The 20,783-nt window shown below is 38.9% G+C and overlaps 1 protein-coding gene across 3 annotated transcripts in view; it reads left to right on the top strand.

The window, feature by feature from the left end:
• Positions 1–7,953, top strand: part of CDS1 (CDP-diacylglycerol synthase 1) — a 69,519-nt gene extending 61,566 nt beyond the window's left edge. For 2 of the 3 annotated variants that reach the window (XM_029236022.1, XM_029236021.1), the window contains one exon: positions 4,896–7,953. In XM_029236022.1, coding sequence (XP_029091855.1) covers positions 4,896–5,025 — 130 coding nt within the window. In that variant the 3' untranslated portion in view covers positions 5,026–7,953. The remainder of the gene's footprint in view (positions 1–4,895) is intronic. The other variant, XM_029236020.1, reaches the window with a different exon arrangement.
• The last annotated feature ends 12,830 nt before the right edge of the window (positions 7,954–20,783 follow it).

Below are 20,783 nucleotides of genomic sequence, written 5' to 3'. Positions count from 1 at the left end.
CAGTCCGCAGGATTATGGGTGTGTATGTGGTGGGGGTGGGGGGTGGAGAGGCGGGGAGGGGTAGGTGGAGGGTGTTGCTGTTTTATATGGGGTGCTTTATTCTCATTACTAAACTTTAATGTTTTGGATCTGCCCTGAAATGCCAGTTTGAGGTGTGAAAGCTAACCACATCAACCACATGTTTACTTTATATGCCATGGCCTCTACTGGTGTCTGAGCCTAGAAAACCTGTATTTCCTTTAGAGTTATGTGGATTGAAACTCGTATTTATAGGTCTCTAAATATGCATTTTAAATATATACCCATACTAGTGTGAGCGTTTTTGTATTAACTTTTATTTTCCTTGAGCCATCTTGTTAGGAGTTTATCTATTTCATTAATCTTTTCAAAGAATCAAATTCTGACTTCACCTTTCTCTGTTGTGTATTTGTTTTCTATTTCATTGATGTCTACCCTCATCTTTCATTCCTTTATCTTTTTGAAAAACTGTATTGCCGTATAGCTGATTTACAATGCTGTGCTAGTTTCAGGTGTACAGCAAAGTGATTCAGTTTTACAAATATTCATTCTTTTTCAGACTATTTACCCATATAGGTTATTATAGAATATTGCGTAGAGTTCCCTGTGCTATACAGTAGGTCCTTGTTGGTTATCTATTTTATATATAGTAGTGTGTGTATGTTAATCACAAACTCCTAATTTATCGGCCCCCCCCCATGTTTCGCCTTTGGTAACCATAAGTTTGTTTTCGAAATCTGTGAGTCTGTTTCTGTTTTGTAAATAAGTTCATTTATAAAAATTAGATTCCACGTATGAGTGATATCATATGGTATTTGTCCTTGTCTGACTTACTTCACTTACTTTACTTAGTATGATAATCTCTAGGTCCATCCATGTTGCTGCAAATGGCATTATTTTGTTCTTTTTTATGGCTGAGTAATATTCCATTGTATATATGTACATCTTCTTTATCTACTCCTCTGTCAATGAACATGTAGGTTACTTCCATGTCTTGGCTATTGTACCCAAGTGCTGCAGTGAATATTGGGGTTGCATGTATCTTTTTGAATTATGGTTTTCTCTGAATATATGCCCAGGAGTTGGATTGCTGGATCATATGGTAGTTCTATTTTTAATTTTTTAAGGAACCTCTGTAGTGTTCTCCACAGTGGGTTTACCAATTTACATTCCCACTGACAGTGTAGGAGGGTTCCCTTTTCTCCACACCCTCTTTAGCATTTATTGTTTGTGGACTTCTTGATGATGGGCATTCTGACTGGTGTGAGGTGATACTTCATTGTAGTTTTTAAATTTTTTAATTTTATTTTTTTATACAGTAGGTTCTTATTAGTTACCCATTTTATACATATTAGTGTATACATGTCAATCAATCTCTCCATTCATCACACCACCACCACCACCACCCCGCCACTTTCCCCCCTTGGTGTCCATACGTTTGTTCTCTACCTCTGTGTCTCTGTTTCTGCCCTGCAAACCGGTTCATCTGTACCATTTTTCTAGGTTCCACATATATGCATTAATATACGGTATTTGCTTTTCTCTTTCTGACTTACTTCACTCTGTATGACAGTCTCTAGATCCATCCAAGTCTCTACAAATGACCCAGTTTTGTTCCTTTTTCTGGCTGTACCTCATTGTAGTTTTGATTTGCATTTCTCTGATAATTAATGATGTTGAGCATCTTTCCATGTGCTTCTTGGCCATCTGTATGTCTTCTTTGGAGAAATGTCTATTTAGATCTTCTGCCCATTTTTTGACTGGGTTGTGTTTTTTTGACATAGAGCTGCATGAGTTGTTTGTATATTTTGGAGATTAATCCCTTGTTAGTTGCTTCATTTGCAAATATTTTCTCCCATTCTGTGGGATGTCTTTTCGTTTTGTTTGTGGTTTCCTTTGCTGTGGAAAAGCTTTTAAGTTTAATTAGGTCCCATTTGTTTATTTATTTTTGTTTTTATTTTCATTACTCTAGGAGGTGGATCCCAAAAGATATTGCTGCAATTTATGTCAAAGAGTGTTTTCCCTATGTTTTCCACTCAGAGTTTTATAGTGTTTGGCCTTATATTTAGGTCTTTGATCCATTTTGAGTTTATTTTTGTGTATGTATAGTGTTAGAGAATGTTCTAATTTCATTCTTTTACATGTAGCTGTCCAGTTTTCCCAGCACCACTTATTGAAGAGACTGTCTTTTCTCCATTGTATATTCTTGCCTCCTTTGTCACAGATTAATTGACCATAGGTGTGTGGGTTTACTTCTGGGCTTTCTATCCTGTTCCATTGATCTATATTTCTGGTTTTGCATCCTTTATCTTTCTTTAGGTTCAATTTTCTGTTCCTTCTCAAGCTTCTTGAGATAAAGCTTAGATTACTGATTTTCAGCTTTCTTGTCTAATATATTTATCTAACATTATATATTTCCTCTTAACTACTGCTTTTTGAGTGCTCTTTTTAAGTACTTTCAAGTATTCTCATCCCACATGTTATATGTATAGTTTCATTTTTCAGATACAAATATTTTCTGATTTCCAGTTCTATATCTTCTTTGACATGGGATTATTTAGAAGTATATTGATTTGCTTCCAAAGAAATGGAGATTTTCTCATTCTCCTTCCTTTTTTGATTTTTGCTTTAATTCCACTGTGGTCAGAAAACATACTCTTTATTACTTCAGTATTAATATTTGTCATGACTTCCTTTTTGCCCAGGCACATTGTCTACTCAGATATACATTGTATGTGCACATGAATCAAATATGCATTGTGCAGTTTCAGGATTAGTGTTGTAACTCAACTGGGTGAAGTTTAGCTAAATCTTCTGTACTGAATTTTTTGGTTTGTTTTTCCATCTGCTTTTTCTGTATCAGTTACGAAGAGAGCTTTGTCAGAATCTCCCAGTTTTTGCTTTATATACGTTGAGGTTGTATTAGGTGTCCACACATTTAGAACTCGTGTCTCACTGTTGAATCACTCTTAGTATCATTCTATAATGCCCATCTTTATATACTACTTGTTTAAAGCTTATTTTGTTGAATATAAGTATAGCTACATCAGCCTTCTTCTTATGTTTGCATAATATTTCTTTGTCTATCCTTTTATTTTTTGTGTGCCTTTTTCCTTATATTTAAAGTGTGTTTCACTTTTTTCTTCTCACAAGGATTTTCTTTTTTTTATAACCCAGCTGACAATCTTTGTCTTTTTAATTGGAGTATTTAATCCATTTGCATATGATTTATTTACTGATATATTTGAGTATTAGTAATTAGTGGCTTTAAATCCTTAGAACTCTTTATTTGCAGACGATGGCAGCTTTTAGAGCATTAACTCATACTTTTTTTTTTTTTTTGATCTGTTCTCTCAGTAGGGAAAAGTTGTGCTGAGCCATGTTGTCCTCCATTTGAAAGTACACATTTAGACGATTAGAAATACAGTGCTAGAGCCAGTGTGCAACTAGCTGGAAGCCCCTGCTGACAATTTTGCATTTAGCTGAAGTTGCTAGAATAGCCTTCCTTTTCTCTGTGGGCCCTACTCTGGGTTTATGTTAGGAAGTTGCTGAATCTTTTGAAGAAATGTAAGGCAAGCTGTGTCCTGACTTGAGTAGACTGTAGCTGTGAGAGACATATGGCTTCAGGTTTCTGGCAAATGAGTTGAGCCACGTGTACAAAGGTGACCCATGGGACAGCTAATCCATGCTATTGTGCAATAAGTCATAAATTTAATTACCCATGTACATGTCTTTCTCAGAATTCTGTGCCATTCTCCATGTTGCTTTTTCTCATTGGATTTCCCTAATCCCTCTCCACAAAAAGTAAGCCCACTCTGCTTTTCCTACTCAAGTGGGTTGTAGAAATTGCAAAGAACAATACATCTACATCACAGTCTGAATTAGGTTCATTCTGAATTTAACAAAATAGCACTTTAGCAGTGTAAGTGCAGAAACACAAGTGATCTCCAGCTTATAAATGGGTTGAGTTCTAGTGTGCAAAGGTAGGAAATTGCAATCCCCTTACTGTCATGGTGTCTCTGGAGGGTGGGAATCCTGGTTGGGGTCTTTTCTGACCCAGAGTGCACCATCAGAAGGTGCAGAGAGAAGGGCTGGCATGGGGATGTTGGAGGAGCTTCCCCAGAAGGAGCCACCCAGGGAGAGGCCCCTGCACAGGCTGGTATGATACCTGTTGGAGAGCAGTGTCACTGCCCAGTGGATACTTTACTTAACACTGCCTGGGCTTATTTCCTCCCCAGTGGGGATGCTGGGCAAGACGGGCAGGGCTCTCCACCTGCTAAAGGAGATCCACTTTTATTTTGTTTCCTATATTGGGGTTTACCTAAGACCTTCTTTGAAAAAAGGCTGTTGTTCCCATTGTAGATCCCAGGTGGGGGCTTCAGGGCTGGGCTCGGGAAGTGTTCCCCGATGGTATTTCTTCAACAGGGTACCTTCCCTGTCTGACGTTTCTTTGAAGCTAAAGACTTAAATTATGTCTTCATGTTCTCTTTTGGTTTATCCTCATCAGGAATGGTCCTTTTTTTTACAGAATGGTTTCCGTGTCTTGTCCAATCTCAGGATTTGCCTTTTTGCGGATTTTTGTGGAACTTAGATCTGCACTCCCTAAATTGCCTCGTGTTCCTGTCTTCTGTGTTTGCACATTCTTCCCACATCTAGACTGTACGCCTCTCAGTGCAGATAGTTCTAGGGTTTTTTTTTCTCCCTTTGACACTAACGTTGGGCATTAAAGTGGGCTCTGATCAAGAGCTGTTCCAATTCTGTAAAGATTGATCCTCTGCACTTAAATGCATGGTTTATTTTAAATTACAAGTATATGCTTCCTTTAGCTCTCTTAAAATAATAGTGTGAACTTTTTGTCTTTTCTGCTCTGTTATCAGGGGTCCAAATCCCAGCAAAGTGCTACAGCAGTTGCTGGTGCTTCAACCAGAACAACAGTTAAATATATACAAAACGCTGAAGACTCATCTCATTGAGAAGGGAATCCTACAGCCCACCTTGAAGGTATAACTGGATCTGGAGAGGGAAGGACTGACAGTAAAGAATTCTACAGGAAAGCACTGACAGATGACATTTTGTAATTGTACAGAAAAATGTCGAAAATGCAATAGATTGAAGTTTTACAGACATGAATGTTTCTTCTCTGAAATTACTGTGAATATTTAACACTTACTTGATCTAAGTTATGAAATAAGTAGCAAATGCCAGGCAAAATATCCTGTACTTTTTCTAAGTGTATTTTCTGATGTTAACTTCCTTCCCATTACTTGCTAGGTTTCATCACTTAAAAGACTTGTGTTTTAAAGAGTCACAACACTATGAGTAAATTGAGGATGTCTTGAGATTGCACCTGGCAGAGTGCCCTTTGCACAAATATTTACTTTTGTAGTCTGAGTGGCTCTTCATTTCAGCAAAATGTTTTATGTAAGGCACGATAGGAAGTTAGTTCTCCTCTACTTCCTCCTCTTTCAGTCTGAAGTATTTTCTGAAGGGCTGAGTTGGATCCAAAAAAGAAAGACTGTCCACTTTCAAAGAAGTAAGTAATCATTTGCCAGGGAAAAACATTCCACTTTTAGGTAAGTTTGAAATTCAAGAGAGAGGCTGAAGTTTCTACCATTATTGGTTTGCCAGAAAGAGCAGACATCAGACTCTACTTTGATCGAATTGTCTGGAAAAACATAACCTTCTCAAAAACTTTCAAGAGAAACACAGGAGAATTCTGCTATGAAGAACATATGTTCCCATCCTCCACCCATGATCACAACAGACAGCTCAGGAGGCAGCACTGGATGATGACACATGCATAGCCCACCTCTTGGTTGAGTTCTCCACTTTTGTTTCCCTGTGAACTGGTTTCCATAAGTTCTGTAGCCACGAGCATCAGTACATAGGGTAGTGAGTAGGGGTGGTGAATGAGGCAGAGCAGGGGGTGCTCAGCTGAGCGAGAGTGACCCGTCCCTGGATGCGGCTCAGCACACCTGGGTCCTAGGCACCTACCTCTTGGTTCCCGTGAAGCCCACTGGACCCTCACCTGGGAAGAAGCGAGATCTGCCTGGAAACCAATTCCCAGACTAACTCCATGGTAGCAGCTAATTATTGTCACATTCTTCTTTCACATCATGTCAGAAAATCTGAGGCCATCAGCTGATTTTTTTTTTTTCTTTCAACAATGAAAATCAAGCAGAAGTGATTCCCACCAAGAACAAAAAGCACACGAATGCCAAACCTTTCCTTTGGGGGACTGGACACTGTAACCAGATGAGAATAAATTTCTTCTCAGTGGATGTAAATAAGCTATTGTTGCTGTGTGCTCTCTACAGCTGTATTTATTGTATTGTACAGTCAGCACTGAAACCTTCAAAAATTGCCTAGTGCTCCTTGGCTAAATGTTCAGAGGAAAAATAGATATATTTTAAAGAATGTTTTGCTAATGAAAAGAGTAAATATTTTTGTTTAAATCAGAAACAAATTTTAATTCTTTTATATTTCTGTTCTATTACTCAAAAAAAAAAATTGCAGATATGCCTGGGTTCCACAGATGTCATCTATAACTAGCAGCCTCATCATGTGTACTACAGGATTATGGTGGATACAGTTAAAGTCAGTCCCAAGAGTCTCATTTCTTGGGGTGGCATGCACTCAGTCAATTCATCGCCACTGGATGTGTGCAGTCAGCATTATTTCACACTATTCCATAAAAATTTAGAATTGGCATTGGAGGTATTATTACAGAAGGAAGTGATTATTTTTAAAATCAGCCTACCTTTAAGTTAATTTTCAACATTGCTCATTTTTACTTGCTGCATTAAAAGCTCCAAATGTAGATCATAAAAGAATTTACTTACCAAAATTTAAAAAATAAAATTAAAATTTTGTAATAGGAACTTATGTTGAAAACACGGTGAATTGCACCATAAGAACTTGGAGATATGCAGTTCCCTCTGCATTTTTCTTTAAAGTGATGAGTGAGGCACTGCAAAACAGAATTATGAGCACATTACTGAATATGTATTATAAAATCAATATTATGGTAAACAAAATATGAAGCTAGAAATATTTGGGGTCACAGTAATAGCTATCCTCAAATACACTTAGAGTTGGATGTATATTATTCTATATGTAAAAAAGTAAATTCTTAATTTTAACAACACTCTAAAGGTTGACGTTTTTAGTGTACTTTTATAGCATGTATATTAAAATAGAATATATTTTATCAAGAATATACTTTAGGGCTTCCCTGGTGGCGCAGTGGTTGAGAGTCCGCCTGCCGATGCAGGGGACACGGGTTCGTGCCCCGGTCCGGGAAGATCCCACATGCCGCGGAGCGGCTGGGCCCGTGAGCCATGGCCGCTAAGCCTGCGCGTCTGGAGCCTGTGCTCCGCAACGGGAGAGGCCACAACAGCGAGAGGCCCATGTACCACAAAAAAAAAAGAAAAAAAGAGAAAAAAAAAAGAATATACTTTAGCAAAGATTGCCATAAAACCCTGACTTTGATCATTTTTATATTTGCACCCTGAAGAGGGTTTAAATTCCAGTGTAGCAATGTGATGGCAGAAAAATGAAAGACTAGGAACTTCCTTTACAGTAATGGTTAATTGTTCCAAATTTGCTATTTGGAGAGGTACTCTAATGGTACTAACTGCTTAGTACAAATGTTTCCTCAGTGCTTTTCCCCTTGTGGTGGTGGGTATACATTTTACTGTCTGAGAATAAAAAGACCACACCCACACACACGCACACACCACCGTTTTATTCTCTTTTATAGTATCTCTTCATTTGTAATTTGGTTTGAACAAAGATAGTACCACCTTGTTCAGGGGAAAGGAAAAAGTGGAAACAGTGTATACTGTATATGGGTGGGAGATAGCTTTTGATATGTGTCAATCAGTTCACTGAACCTTTTACTGAAACTGAGATAGGAAAATAAAACTGAAACAAATCACATTTTGACTCTGTTGTGCCATTTTCTCTTTGGAGAGGAAACATTCATTCAACTAGTGTTTACAAAATGACAAATACAGAAATACTGTATGCTGCGTATATTTCATCACCGATACCTACAGTGACATCTTCAGGGCTGGGAATAAATAAGTTCTGGTGATCACTGAACGTGTATTTGTCTAGAGGTGATGTCCTCTTAATTGAAAGAGCACCGAATTTCTAGGGTACTTTTTAGTTTACGTATTTATTTTTGTGAATCTTTGATCCAGTCACCACTAGAGCTTTAAGCTACTTGGACAGTGAGAGGCGTCTGTTTTGATGGCCACTGTGTTCTGGCTCAATGCCGGCAACTCCCTAGGCCCTCAAGCTTCTGAACAAATGAAAGGTTTGGGGTCTGAAGACCCAACTGTGTACATTCCCATTTGTGTCTCTTGGACAGCCCCTCCACACTCATCCCAGTTTTCAATTTTGTGTGGTTCTAAGACGGGCTTCATTATTCTTAGTTCCTAGGGTTGTTTTAAGGGTTAAGTGAAAACTCATATGAATGTGCCTTTGTGTTCAACATAGAGGAGTTGATCCTGAGTTCCTTCCTTCTTCCTATCTGCTCCTCTCCTGTTGTCCGTCTCCACTGGGAAGAGACAGTTTGATAGGACCGAACAGAAAGGTAACCACGTCTCTGGTCACATCTGATTTAGGTAGTGTTAATGTAAGTGTTCCTTGAATGGACACCATCATTCTGACCTCCATGGAGGAGCTGTCTGTCCTGCAGAAAGTCCACAGCCAGATCTTGCCACTGGCTCCTGAAACTTAAGAGCTTAAAATTCACTCCTTGGGCGGGGGGCTCTATTTGGGAATCTGCGTGTAGTGGCTGCAAAATAAAAGCAGATCTAGACAATTTAACCAAAATCAAAAGCCTGTCCTACCTTAATTCCATTGTCTTCCTGCACAGAAGGGGAGAACGTTTTAGAATCATCAGATAACAAGGAGAGTCATTTAGTAAGGGCCAATAAACGGAATGTTATCTGTTGATGGCAAATTGAGTTTCCAAAATGAGCTGAGAGAATACAGTCTGGTCCTCTAATGTGTACAACGGACATGGGCGGTAAAGCAGCCTTGTTGCCCAGAGAGAAAATCATTGAGGGACAGCCTGCCCAAAGGTGTCCTCTTGGGGAGAGAATGAAATGTCAAACTGCTCTGTCAAACTTATAGGACGACAGGTTATGGATTTGGGGTTTAAGCTCTTATACCCTCCTTTTCCACTGTGTGTCCAGCTTGAGTTTAATGGATCCAGGTGGTTTTCAAGAAGGTTCATTGTCAAACTTCAGACAGGACCTAGAAAACTGATAAGTTTGGAGAACATTCTTGAGTAATAACTATATTTTTGATCAGTTTTAATACATCTCAAAACTTTGTGAAGGAACCAGAAGCTTCAGCTAGTACAGGTAAGATAGACACATTTGAATCATTAGCAATTCTGTTTTTTTTTCAATAGCTTTATTGAGATATAGTTTATGTACCATAACACTGTGCAACTATTACCACCTCTGATTTGAGAATATTTCCATCACTCCAAAAAATTCCTTGATGCCCATTTGCAGTTAATCGTCACTCCAACCCCCAGCTTTAGGCAACCACTGATTTGCTTTCTGTCTCTATATATTTGCCTCTTCTGGACATTGCGTGTAAATAGAATCATACACTATGTAGTGTTATGTGTCTGGCATAATATTTTTGCATGTATCAGTACTTTGTTCTTTTTTATTAATACCATATTTTGATGACCCATTTACCTGTTGATTATTTGGGTTATTTCCAATTTTTGGTTCTTATGAGAAATGCTGCTGTAAATACTTGCGGACATGTCGTGTGGGCATGTCTGCATTTCTGTCAGATTTCTAGGGTGGAATTCCTGGGTCGTATAGTAAGTTATGTTTAACTTTTAAAGAAATGGCCAAACTGTCCAAAGTGGCTATACAATCTTACATTCCTTCTGCAGTGTACAAGGTTCCAGTTTCCTTACATCCTCACCAAAACTCACCTTTGTCTTTTTAAAGATAGCCTTTCTAGCTGGTGTCCAAGGTGGTTTTAGTTTGCATTTCCCCAATGGCTATTGGTGTTGAGCATCTTTTCATGTGCCACTTGTATACATTCTTTGATAAAATGTCTGTTCATATCTTTGCACATTTTTACATTTGATGTTTTTTCTTAAGTTGTAAGACATTGTTATATATCATGGATATAAATCCCTTATCAGATATATGACAACAAATATTTTCTCCAAGGCTGTGGCTTTTTTCTTTTTTCCTTCATTCTTAAGACAATTTAGAGCAGTTTAAGGTTCATGGGGAAACTGGGGGGAAGGTACAGAGATTGCCCATATACCCTCTGCTCTGCCCCACCCTCCAGCCCTGCCCACCACATGCAGAGCCTCTCCCACTGTCAGTATCCCCAACCAGAATAGTACGTTTGTTACAACTGATAAACCTACAGTGACTCATCAAAGTCACCCAAAGTGCATAGTTCACATTATGGCTCATTCTTGGTAGTGTACATTCTTTGGATTTGGAGAAATGTATGACATGTACCCATCACTATCGTTCCATACAGAGGATTTTCACTGCCCTAAAAATCCTCTGTGCTTCCCCTATTCATTCCTCCTACACACCCCCAACCCCTGATCTTTTTCCCGTCTCCATTGTTTTGCCTTTTCCAGAATGTCATACAGTTAGAATCATACAGTATGCAGCCTTTTCAGATTGGCTTCTTTCACTTAGTAATATGCATTTAAGATTCTTCCATGTCCATGTCTTTTCATGGCTTTAACTCATTTCTTTTTAGTGCTAAATGATACTCCATTGTCTGGATGTACCATAGTTATTTACCCATTCACCTACTGAAGGAATCTTGCTTGCTTCCAAGTTTTGGCAAAAATGAATAAAGCTGCTGTCAACATCAGTGTGCAGGCTTTTTTTTTTTTTTTTGTATGCGTGTTTCTCACTGTTTTGGCCTCTCCTGTTGTGGAGCACAGGCTCCGGACGCGCAGGCTCAGCGGCCATGGCTCACGGGCCCAGCCGCTCCGCGGCATGTGGGATCTTCCTGGACCGGGGCACGAACCCGTGTCCCCTGCATCGGCAGGCAGACTCTTAACCACTGCGCCACCAGGGAAGACCAGTGTGCAGGTTTTTTGACGGACATAATTTTTCAACTCCTTTGGGTAAATACCAAGAATTGTGGTTGCTTGATGGTAAGAATATGTTCAGTTTTGTCATGGTAAGAATGGTAAGAATATGTTCAGTTTTGTCAGAAACCACCAAACTGTCTTCCAAAGTGGCTGTACCATTTTGCATTCTCACCATCAATGAATGAGGGTTCCTATTGTTCCACACCCTTGTCAGCATTTGGTTCTGTCAGTGTTCTGGATTTTGGTCATTTTATAGATAATGTAATGTTTTAACTTGCATTTCCCTGATGACATATGGTGTGGAGCATCTTTTCATATGCTTATTTGCTATCCATATATCTTCTTTGGTGAGGTGTCTGTTAATGTCTTCGGCCCATTTTAAAATCAGGTTATTTTCTTACTGGTGAGTTTTAAGTGTTCATGGTATATTTTAGATAACAGTCCTTCATCACATTTGTCTTTTGCAAATATTTTCTACTAATCTGTGGCTTGTCTTCTCCTTCTCTTGACAGTATGTTTTGCAGGACAAAAGTTTTTAATTTTAATGAAGTCTGCTTTACCAATTCTTTCTTTCATGGATTGTGCCTTTGATGTTGTAACCATGACGTACCAACAACTTTAATGTTGTAAATCACTGCCATACCCAAGGTTATCTAGGTTTTCTGTTAAATTCTAGTTTTATAATTTTGCATTTTACATTTAGCTTTATGAACCATCTTGAGTTAATTTTTCTAAAAGGTGTAAGGTCTGTGACTAGATTCATTTTTTTGCATGTGGATGACCAGTTGTTCCAGTACCATTTGTTAAAAGACTATCTTTGCTCCATTGTGTAGGCTTTGTTCCTTTGTCAAAGATCAGTTGACTGTATTTATGTGCATCCATTTCTGGGCTCTGTATTCTGTTCCATTGATCTATTTCTCTGTCCTTTCACCAATAACACACTGTCTTGATGATTGTAGCTTTATGGTAAGTCTTGAGGTCAGGTAGTGTTGGTCCTCTAAGTTAGTTTTCCTACAGTATTGTCCTGGTATTCTAGGTCTTTTGCCTCTCCATATGAACTTTAGAATCAGTTCACTGATAGCCACAAAATAACTTGGGATTTTGATTGGGATTGCATTGAATCTACAGATCAAGTAGGGAAGAAGTGATATCTTGACAATATTGAGTTTTCCTATCCATGAACATGGAATATCTCTCTCCATTTATTTATTCTTTGATTTCACATACAGACACACCTCGTTTTATTGCACTTTGCAGATTTGTGGTTTTTTTTTACAGATTGAAGTTTAGTGACAGCCCTGCATTGAGCAAGGGTTGGAGCTATTGGAGCTATTTTTCCAACAGCATTTGTTCACTTGGAGTCTCTGTATCACAAATTGGTAATTCTCGTGATATTTTAAACTTTTTCATTATTATATTTGTTATAAATATCAAACTAATGGATGAGGAGTTGCTTCTTATGGATGAGCAAAAGAAAGTGGTTCCTTGAGATAGAATCTACTCCTGGTGAAGATGTGAAGATTGTTGAAATGACACAAAGGATTTAGAATGTTACATAAAGCGATTCATAAAGCAGCAGCAGGGTTTGAGAGGACTGACTCTAATTTTGAAAGAAATTCTACTAAGGGTAAAGTGCTATCAAACAGCATTGCATGCTACAGAGAAACCGTTTATGAAAGGAAAAGTCAATCGATGGGGCAAAATTCATCATTATTTTAAGAAATTGCCTCAGCCACCCCAACCTCAGCAACCACCACCCTGATCAGTCAGCAGCATCAATACTGAGGCAAGATCCTCCAGCAGCAAAAAGATTGCAGCTCACTGAAGGCTCAGGTGATGGTTAGCATTTTTAGCAATAAACTAGTTTTCTTTTGGCCGCACAGCATGCAGGATCTTAGTTCCCCAAACAGGGATCAAACCCACACCCCCTGTGGTGGAAGTGCAGTCTTAACCACTGGACTGCCAGAGAAGTCCCTATACCTATTTTATTTTGGGGGTTGCTAATGTAAATGGAATTGTGTTTTTAATTTCAAATTTCACTTGTTCATTGCTGGTATATAGGAAAGTGCTTGACTTTTTTATACTATGCTTATAATCTGCAAACTTCCTATAATTGCTTATTAGTTCTAGGAGTTTTTGGTCAATTTTTTGGGGGGTTTTCTACATACGATCCTGTCATCTGCCAACAAAAACAGTCATGTCTTTCTTCCCTGCTGTATACTTCTTTTTTGTGTCTTATTGCATTAGGTAGAACTTCCAGTATGATGTTGAGGAGCAGTGAAAGGAGACATCCTTGCTTTGTAGCTGATTTTAGTGATAAAGCTTTGAGTTTCTCACCATTGAGTACAATGTTAGCTGTAGTATTTTTAAAGACAGCCTTTATCAAGTTGATGTGGTTCTCCTTCTATTCCTATTTTACTGAGAGTTTTTTTTTTATCATGAATGAGTTGGATTTTGTCAAATGCTTTTTTATTTTTGCATATGATATGATCATGTGATTTTTCTTTTTCAGCTAAATGATGTGATGGATTACATTAATTGATTTTCAAATGGTGAACCAGCCTTGAACACTTGAAATAAATCTCACTTGGTTATGGTACACAATTCTTTTTATACATTGTTGGATTTAATTTGCTAATATTTTGTTGAGGATCTTGCACCTATGTTCATGAGAGATTGGTCTGTAGTTTTCTTATAATGTCTTTGTCTGGTTTTGGTACTAGGGTAATGCTAGCCTCATAGAATGAGTTAGGAAGTATTCCCTCTGCTTCTGTCCTCTGAATAAGGTTGTAGAGAATTGGTATAATTTCTCCCTGTTTGGTAGAATTCACCAGTGAACCCACCTGGGCCTGTTGTTTTCTGTTTTAGAAGGTTATTATTTCTTTGATAGATATACACCTATTCAGACAATTTCTTCTTGTGTGAGCTTTGGCAATTTGTGCCTTTCAAGGAATTGGTCCATTTCATCTAGGTTATCAAATTTGTGGGCATAGAGTTGTTCACAGTGTTGCTTTATTATCCTTTTAATTTCACAGGATCTGCAGTGATGGCCTCTATTTCTTTTCTAATATCAGTAATTGGTGTCTTCCCTCCTTCTTCCTCTCTTTCTCCTTTTTTTCTTTTAAGGTAGACTGGCTAGAGGCTTATTGATTTTTATTGGTATTTTCAAAGAACCAGATTTTGGTTTCACTGATTTTTTGGTATTGATTTCCTATTTTCAATTTCACTAATTTCTGCTCTAATTCATATCATTTCTCTTCTTCTGCTTACTTTGGATTTAATTTGCTCTCCTTTTCCTGGTTTCCTAAGGTGAAACCTTAGGTTATTGATTTTTGATCTTTTGTCTTTTCTAATACATGCATTCAATGGTGTAAATCTCCCTCTACGCACTACTTTCACTTACAAATTTTGGTAAGTTGCGTTTTCATTTAGCTCAAAATATTTTAAAATTTCTTTTGAGATTTCTTCTTTGGCTGATGTGTTATTTAGAAGTGTGGTGTTTAATCTCCATATATTTGGGGATTTCTAGTTTAATTCCTTTGTGGTCTGAAAGCGGACATTATATGATTTCATTCCTTTTAAATTAAGATGTATTTTATGGCCCAGAATGTGGTCTATTTTGGTGAATTGCATGGGAGCTTGAGAAGAATGTGTATTCTGCTGTTGTTGGGTGTATATGGGTGTCAATTTTATCCAGTTGATTGACGGTGCTGTTGAGTTCAACTATGTCTGTACTGAATTTCTGTCTGCTGCATCTGTCCATTTCTGATAGTGAGGTGTTGAGGTCTCCAACTATGATAGTGTATCCATCTGTTTCTCCTTGAAGTTCTATCTCATCATTCCCGGGGTGCTAGTGCAGGCTGTTGTTGTCAGCTACTTTCTTAACAGATACCTTCTTGAGAGTATATTCAAAAGTGGCCTGTCTCTAAATCAAAGAAACATTTTAAAGAGGGCTTGTAGGTGACCGAGAAAGGAGTGAGGGTTGGTTGGTGCTGTTCCCTGAGAATAAAAACCAGTTGGACGCATTGCTGGAGTGAATGTAAAACAGTTTGACAGTTCCTCTACATGCTGAAGATTTACCATATGATCCAGCAATTCCAGTCTTTGGTATATACCCACGAGAAATGAAAATGCCCATCCACACAAAAACCTGTACATGAATGTTTACAACAGCATTACCTACAATAGTAAAAAAGTAGAAGCAAACTAAATGTCCATCAAGTGGGAAATGGATAAATAAAATGTGGTATATCCACACAATGGACTAAAGTACTTGGCAATACAAAGGAAGTTCTGATACATGCTACAATATGAATGAATCTCCAAAATACTATGTTCACTGAAATGAGATAGTTCCTAAAGACCACATATTACACAATTCCATTATACAAAATGTCCAGAAGAGGCAAATCTATAGACAGAGGGTAGATTAGTGGCTGCCAGGGGGTGGGGAAAGAGAGAATGGGGAGTGACGGCTAAAGGTGTGAGGTTTCTTTTGGTGTGATGAAAATGTTCTGAAATTAGACGATGGTGATAGTTGCACAACTGTAAAGATACTAAACCCATTAAGTTGCATACTTTGATGAATTTTACAGTATGTTAATTATATCTCAATAAAGTTGTTTAAAAATCTGACTAGAGAATCTGTAACGGTAGGATCTACAGAGGAAGGTGTTTCGGGTCTGGGGAGGGGCGGGAAAGGGATGCCAGTTGACTCCGCCACTGGGGACCCCACAGCTTGTTCAGTCTCCCATCCTTGCTATCTGATGGGCAGCGCTGAGGGGTGGGTGGCTCAATACTGCAGGGTGGTCAGGGAAGGCTTCCCTTAGAAGGTGACCATTGAGACATGACTGAAACGGGTGAGGGGTTGGGGGAGCAGAGCACAGCTGGGTTAGGAGCCACAAGGCAGAGGTTACGGTGGGGGGGGGCGGCGGGTGGGGGCGCAGGCGTGGCAAGTATTCGAGCAGACTAGCAGAGTGAAAGAGGGGAGGAGGTGAGGAGACCTGCAGGGTTTTAAGCAGGGACTGACAGGATCAGGTATCTTAGTGGGCTTGCCTGGCTGCTGCGTTGAGAATGGACCATAGCGGCAAAGGCAGAGGTAGAAAAATATTCACTTTGCTGTACAGCAGAAACTAACACAACATTGTCAATCAACTATACTCCAATAAAGACTAATAAAAAAAAGAAGCCCACAGCCAGCCCCAAACTAAGGATGAATTCACTCACACTTTATGTCAGCAAATGCAAAGTCTGGGTTGGAGTATCCACATTTAAAAGGAGGAAGATGCAAATTAATGCTATGACACCAACACAAAACAAAGGCAGGCAGGTAAGAAGGCAGGAAAGTATTCATACATGACCAAGAACCCAGTCTGGGGGGAAAACAACCCTAAAAGAAGAGAATTTCCTGGAAAGCCTTTGTATTATGTAACTTACTGAAAACCTATATGAATTCAATAAAGGATCAAAGATGAGATGATAGAAAAATACAATGATATGAAAATGAAGATCACAGAGCTAAGAAAACCAGTTGTGATGACAGTGTCCTTCTTACTGAATTAGACACGGTGAGAAATGTAATAGACTTGCTGAAAATTCAGTTACAGATACTATACCTACATGAAGGCAAGCCCCTGGTTTATAGGCTAGAAAGTTCTTGAACAGGGTAGTTACGTCATTTTTATATTATCCTCAAGGCTCAGTGTAATATGTATCATCAAGGACATGTAAATTGCTACCTTAAGAGAAGGGAAAATAAATCTACGTGGGTGAATCCAAACTTGAGCCACAAGCATACTCGATAACATTGCCGGAGTAGGTCTGTGTTCCTTCCTCTCAGCAGAAGCAGCCCGCAGGGCCAGACTGTAATGATCCTTAAGTTTACAGCCAGGCTCCTTAGGTTGACCTTTGCTCCCTGGTTTATTTCTGTCTAAATCAGTTTGCAAAGGAGTGTTTGGCTTTTATGAACAGAAAGTGTTTTTAGGATATAACTTTTGTTTGAAATGGACAGCAGTGCTTCAGAGCAAGATCAAGAAGGATTTGTTTTCCTTTAATGGTCCTCTGCTCTGGAATGCAGCTTGCAACTTTCCTTTGTCTTTGTTGAGCAGGAAGTGTAATACTGCAGTTGAAGGCCAAGGTTGAAGTTCCACCCCTTTATCTTCATGATAAAGCAGGGCAGGATGGTAGGGAAATGATATCCTAAGTACATTTTCATTGTAGTCCCCACTCCTACAAAAAAAAAAAAAAAAAAGACCTGGAAGCTGTTTCTAAAGATCATTGGCCTGAGAGTCGGAAGTTTAGGGGTAGAGCAGGGAGTTAAACTTAACAAGCAACAGGGCTTTGGGAATTTCAAACATCTCTGAGTCCCTTTCCTCTTGTGCTAAATGAGGGTTTGGGCGGCATGATTTCCCAGGGCTCTTTCCAGGCTAGCATTCTGCCTGCTGTGTACCTGACTGAAGACAAACTCCCCATCAGTGGATTTAAATATTTAGGCTTTAGGAAATGTTCTAGTGCACCACTTCATGTTCATATTTCTAAATTAATGCTACAATATATTGAGAACATCTGGTCAAGCACTACATGTCCTACATATATTACCTGATTTAATCTTTGTAACAATTGTCTGGGGGCAGGTATCATAATACAAAATTTACTTATGAGGAAGCTCAGATGTGGAGAAGTGGCCTAATATCACACAGTAAGTGGTAGAACGAGAACTTAAATCCCAGACTGACTCTTGGTCATCAATCTCCTGATCAGTGCACCATATTAGGTAGAACAGTATCCAATATCAAAGGATTAGTTTTTTTTTTTTACATTATCAAAAATTTGGAGTCTTGACTAGAAGAATGTTACTATAAAAAGACCTTCTTAGAAACTCCAGCACTTCAGAGATGCACTCTTGGTCCCTGTGTGCTTTGGGCTGGGGAGGCAGTATTCCAGCAGGTGGCCATGGCCCCAGTGGCAAGCCCAGTGAGGCAGGGCCTGGTCTTGCACTTGGCAGGTTTCAACAGGAGCCCCGCTGAAAGCCCTGGGTCTATGATTAGGAACACTGTTCCCAGATGAGATTCAGACCTGCTGCTTTACAATTTAGGGATCATCTCATGTATCTTCTCCTTGGACCACTGCTTCTCAAAGTCTGGGAGTCCCAGACCCCTGGGAGTCCTGAAGACCCTTTCATGGGGTCTACAAGATGAAGACTATTTTCATAATAATACTGAAATGTTGTTTGCCTTTTTCACTGCATTGATATTTGTACAGAACTCAGGTGCAACAGCAACAGTGAGTAAAACTGCTGGAATCCAAGCATGAAATCAGGCAGTGGCACCAAACTTCTACTAGTCATTATCAAGCACTCCCAGTAGAAAGAAGGCTCTGTTTCACTTAAGCATGTCCTTGGAGAAGCAGTAAAATTACTACTTTTATTAAACCTTGAACCTTAAGTTATGTGACACAAAATGAGAGGTACCCACAAGGCGTCTGCATCCTTAAGTACAATGTTTGTCTCGAAGTACTTGTGCAATTGAGTTGCGGCTGGCCTGCTGCTTTTCTCACAGCACATCTTTTCGCCCTGAAAGAACAGCTGACAAACCACGGTTCTTTGACAGAAATATTCTTGAAATTAACAGAGTGAGCCTATTGCTTCAAAGAAAACAGCAAACAGTGACTGGTGCCAATGAAAAAATGTTAGGTTTTAAGCAAAAATTCTAATTTTGAAAAACCTGTGATATCCACAACTGTTTGACTTAGAATTTTCTGAGACTGCTGGAGATACTCTGATATTACGTATGATGTGATTTTTTTGATGCATTACAGAATAAAACGTCTTGGAAGATGTACACACACTGTAGTAGTAGTAATGATGTAGTGCTAAATGGCCAATGGGTGCTATAAAATTACATATTGGTAAAAGATAGATTCAATGTACAAGACAGACTAATGGAGTTAGTAGTAGTAGAGTATAAAAAGTTCACTGATGTAGTTTCAAATGCCACATAGTAATCAATCTTTAAGAAACTGAAAGCTATTCAGAAACAATGACCTGCATAAGGTATTAAAATATCCTTCTCCCCGCCCCCTTTTAACCACATACCTGTGTGAGACTGGATTTTCCTCATATGCTTCAACCAAAACGAAGAATCACAAGAGACTGAATGTAGGAGCAGATATGAGAATCCACCTGTGTTCAATTAAGCCAGACATAAAAGAGATTTGCAAAATCGTAAAACCATTCCACTCTCTTCACTAATATTTTTTGTTTATTTGGAAAAGTTTTTTTTTTTCATATAAACACGTAATTGATGTTATTGCATAATAGTTTCATCATTGCTACTTCTAAATAAATATATTTTTAAAATCTCAGTTTTGATCTCTAATACAATGACTACTTATAGATGCAGCCCCTATAAACAAAAATGGTTGGAGGCCTCAAGTTTTTAAGGATCAAAAGGTCTTAAGACCAGAAAGTTGAAAAAGCATTACTTTAGTCTCATCTCATTCTCAGGGTCAGTGTTGACACAGGAAACCTGGTGCACCAAGAGGGATTACATGAGGGGCTTCGGAAGTCCACAAGCTGGGGAGAGCTGCAGGCTCCATCTCTGAATTACTGTGCCAGGGCTCTCCCAACACCATGCTATCTCTGAGTGTGGTAGCTTGGTTTGGTGCCATTTCTAGCAAAAGTCAACAGGAACAATAAATAAATAAAAAGGAGCTTTGCAATGGGTGGGAGAAAATGAGAATATTGATAAGGCAAAAAAGACTAAGCTAGTGCTAAGCCAATTCCATTGGACTGCTTCTTCAACACTCCAAAAGGGCCAAAATGAGGGCTGAAGAGGAAATTTTATTAAAGATGAGAAGCAAATGGCAGAAAAGGGACTCACTGAAGATCATTTGCACATTTAAACCCTGAAAAGAATTTTTGCAAGCCCGTATTTGATAGCAACTCTTCTTGAGGTCATTAGAATTATGAGTAGTATTGCATTAAAACAATGAGAACTGCCCTAGGTTTTCTCTCTTACCACTGAGTTATTTTTGAAGAAATATCTACTGTCATAGGAGTTGTTAGCATTCTCTATCTTCTGCCTCTAAAGTGGAGTTGCACTGGGGTGGAATTTGTAATAAGCACAATATCCTCAAATGTGGAACTCTGCTGATCATACTTAAAATGAACTGGGAATTTTGTTAGTACCTTTAGAAAGAAGAAAAGTCACTAAAGCACCCTAAATAAACTTAAAAAGTGTTTTCTACATTCTCCTGTTCTGGGAAGTCAATTTTCAAACCAAATAAGTGAGTAACTATAAAAACGGATGTAAGTTGCTAACACTCTCAAAGACTGAAATGGCAAATTATCTAGCTAATGACAGTGGGGCACTGTGCTTCCAGAAAGGGGGGGCAGGACATCAGAGTATTCCTGATGTGAATATGGCAGGGGTGGGAAATAGACAGTTAGATGTATAATTTATTACTGCTTACTTTCCACAATATGATGGGTAGAGAATAGGCTCAGGGAAAAGGAGCCCAAACCATGCGATGCGGTCCTTTTCCACAGGTCCATTCAAGTCTGAGGGTCGTGTCTCCCAGAAGCCACTTGCCTCTCCCTGCGGCTGTGCACACAGCCCCAGGAGTCCAGCACAACTGGGAAGCTCAG

Source organism: Monodon monoceros, unplaced genomic scaffold (genome assembly GCF_005190385.1).
Source record: "Monodon monoceros isolate NGI ecotype Baffin Bay Population unplaced genomic scaffold, NGI_Narwhal_1 Super_Scaffold_20, whole genome shotgun sequence".
Classification (NCBI taxonomy): Eukaryota; Metazoa; Chordata; class Mammalia; order Artiodactyla; family Monodontidae; genus Monodon; species Monodon monoceros.
This window is presented reverse-complemented; position numbering and strand designations above follow the sequence as displayed.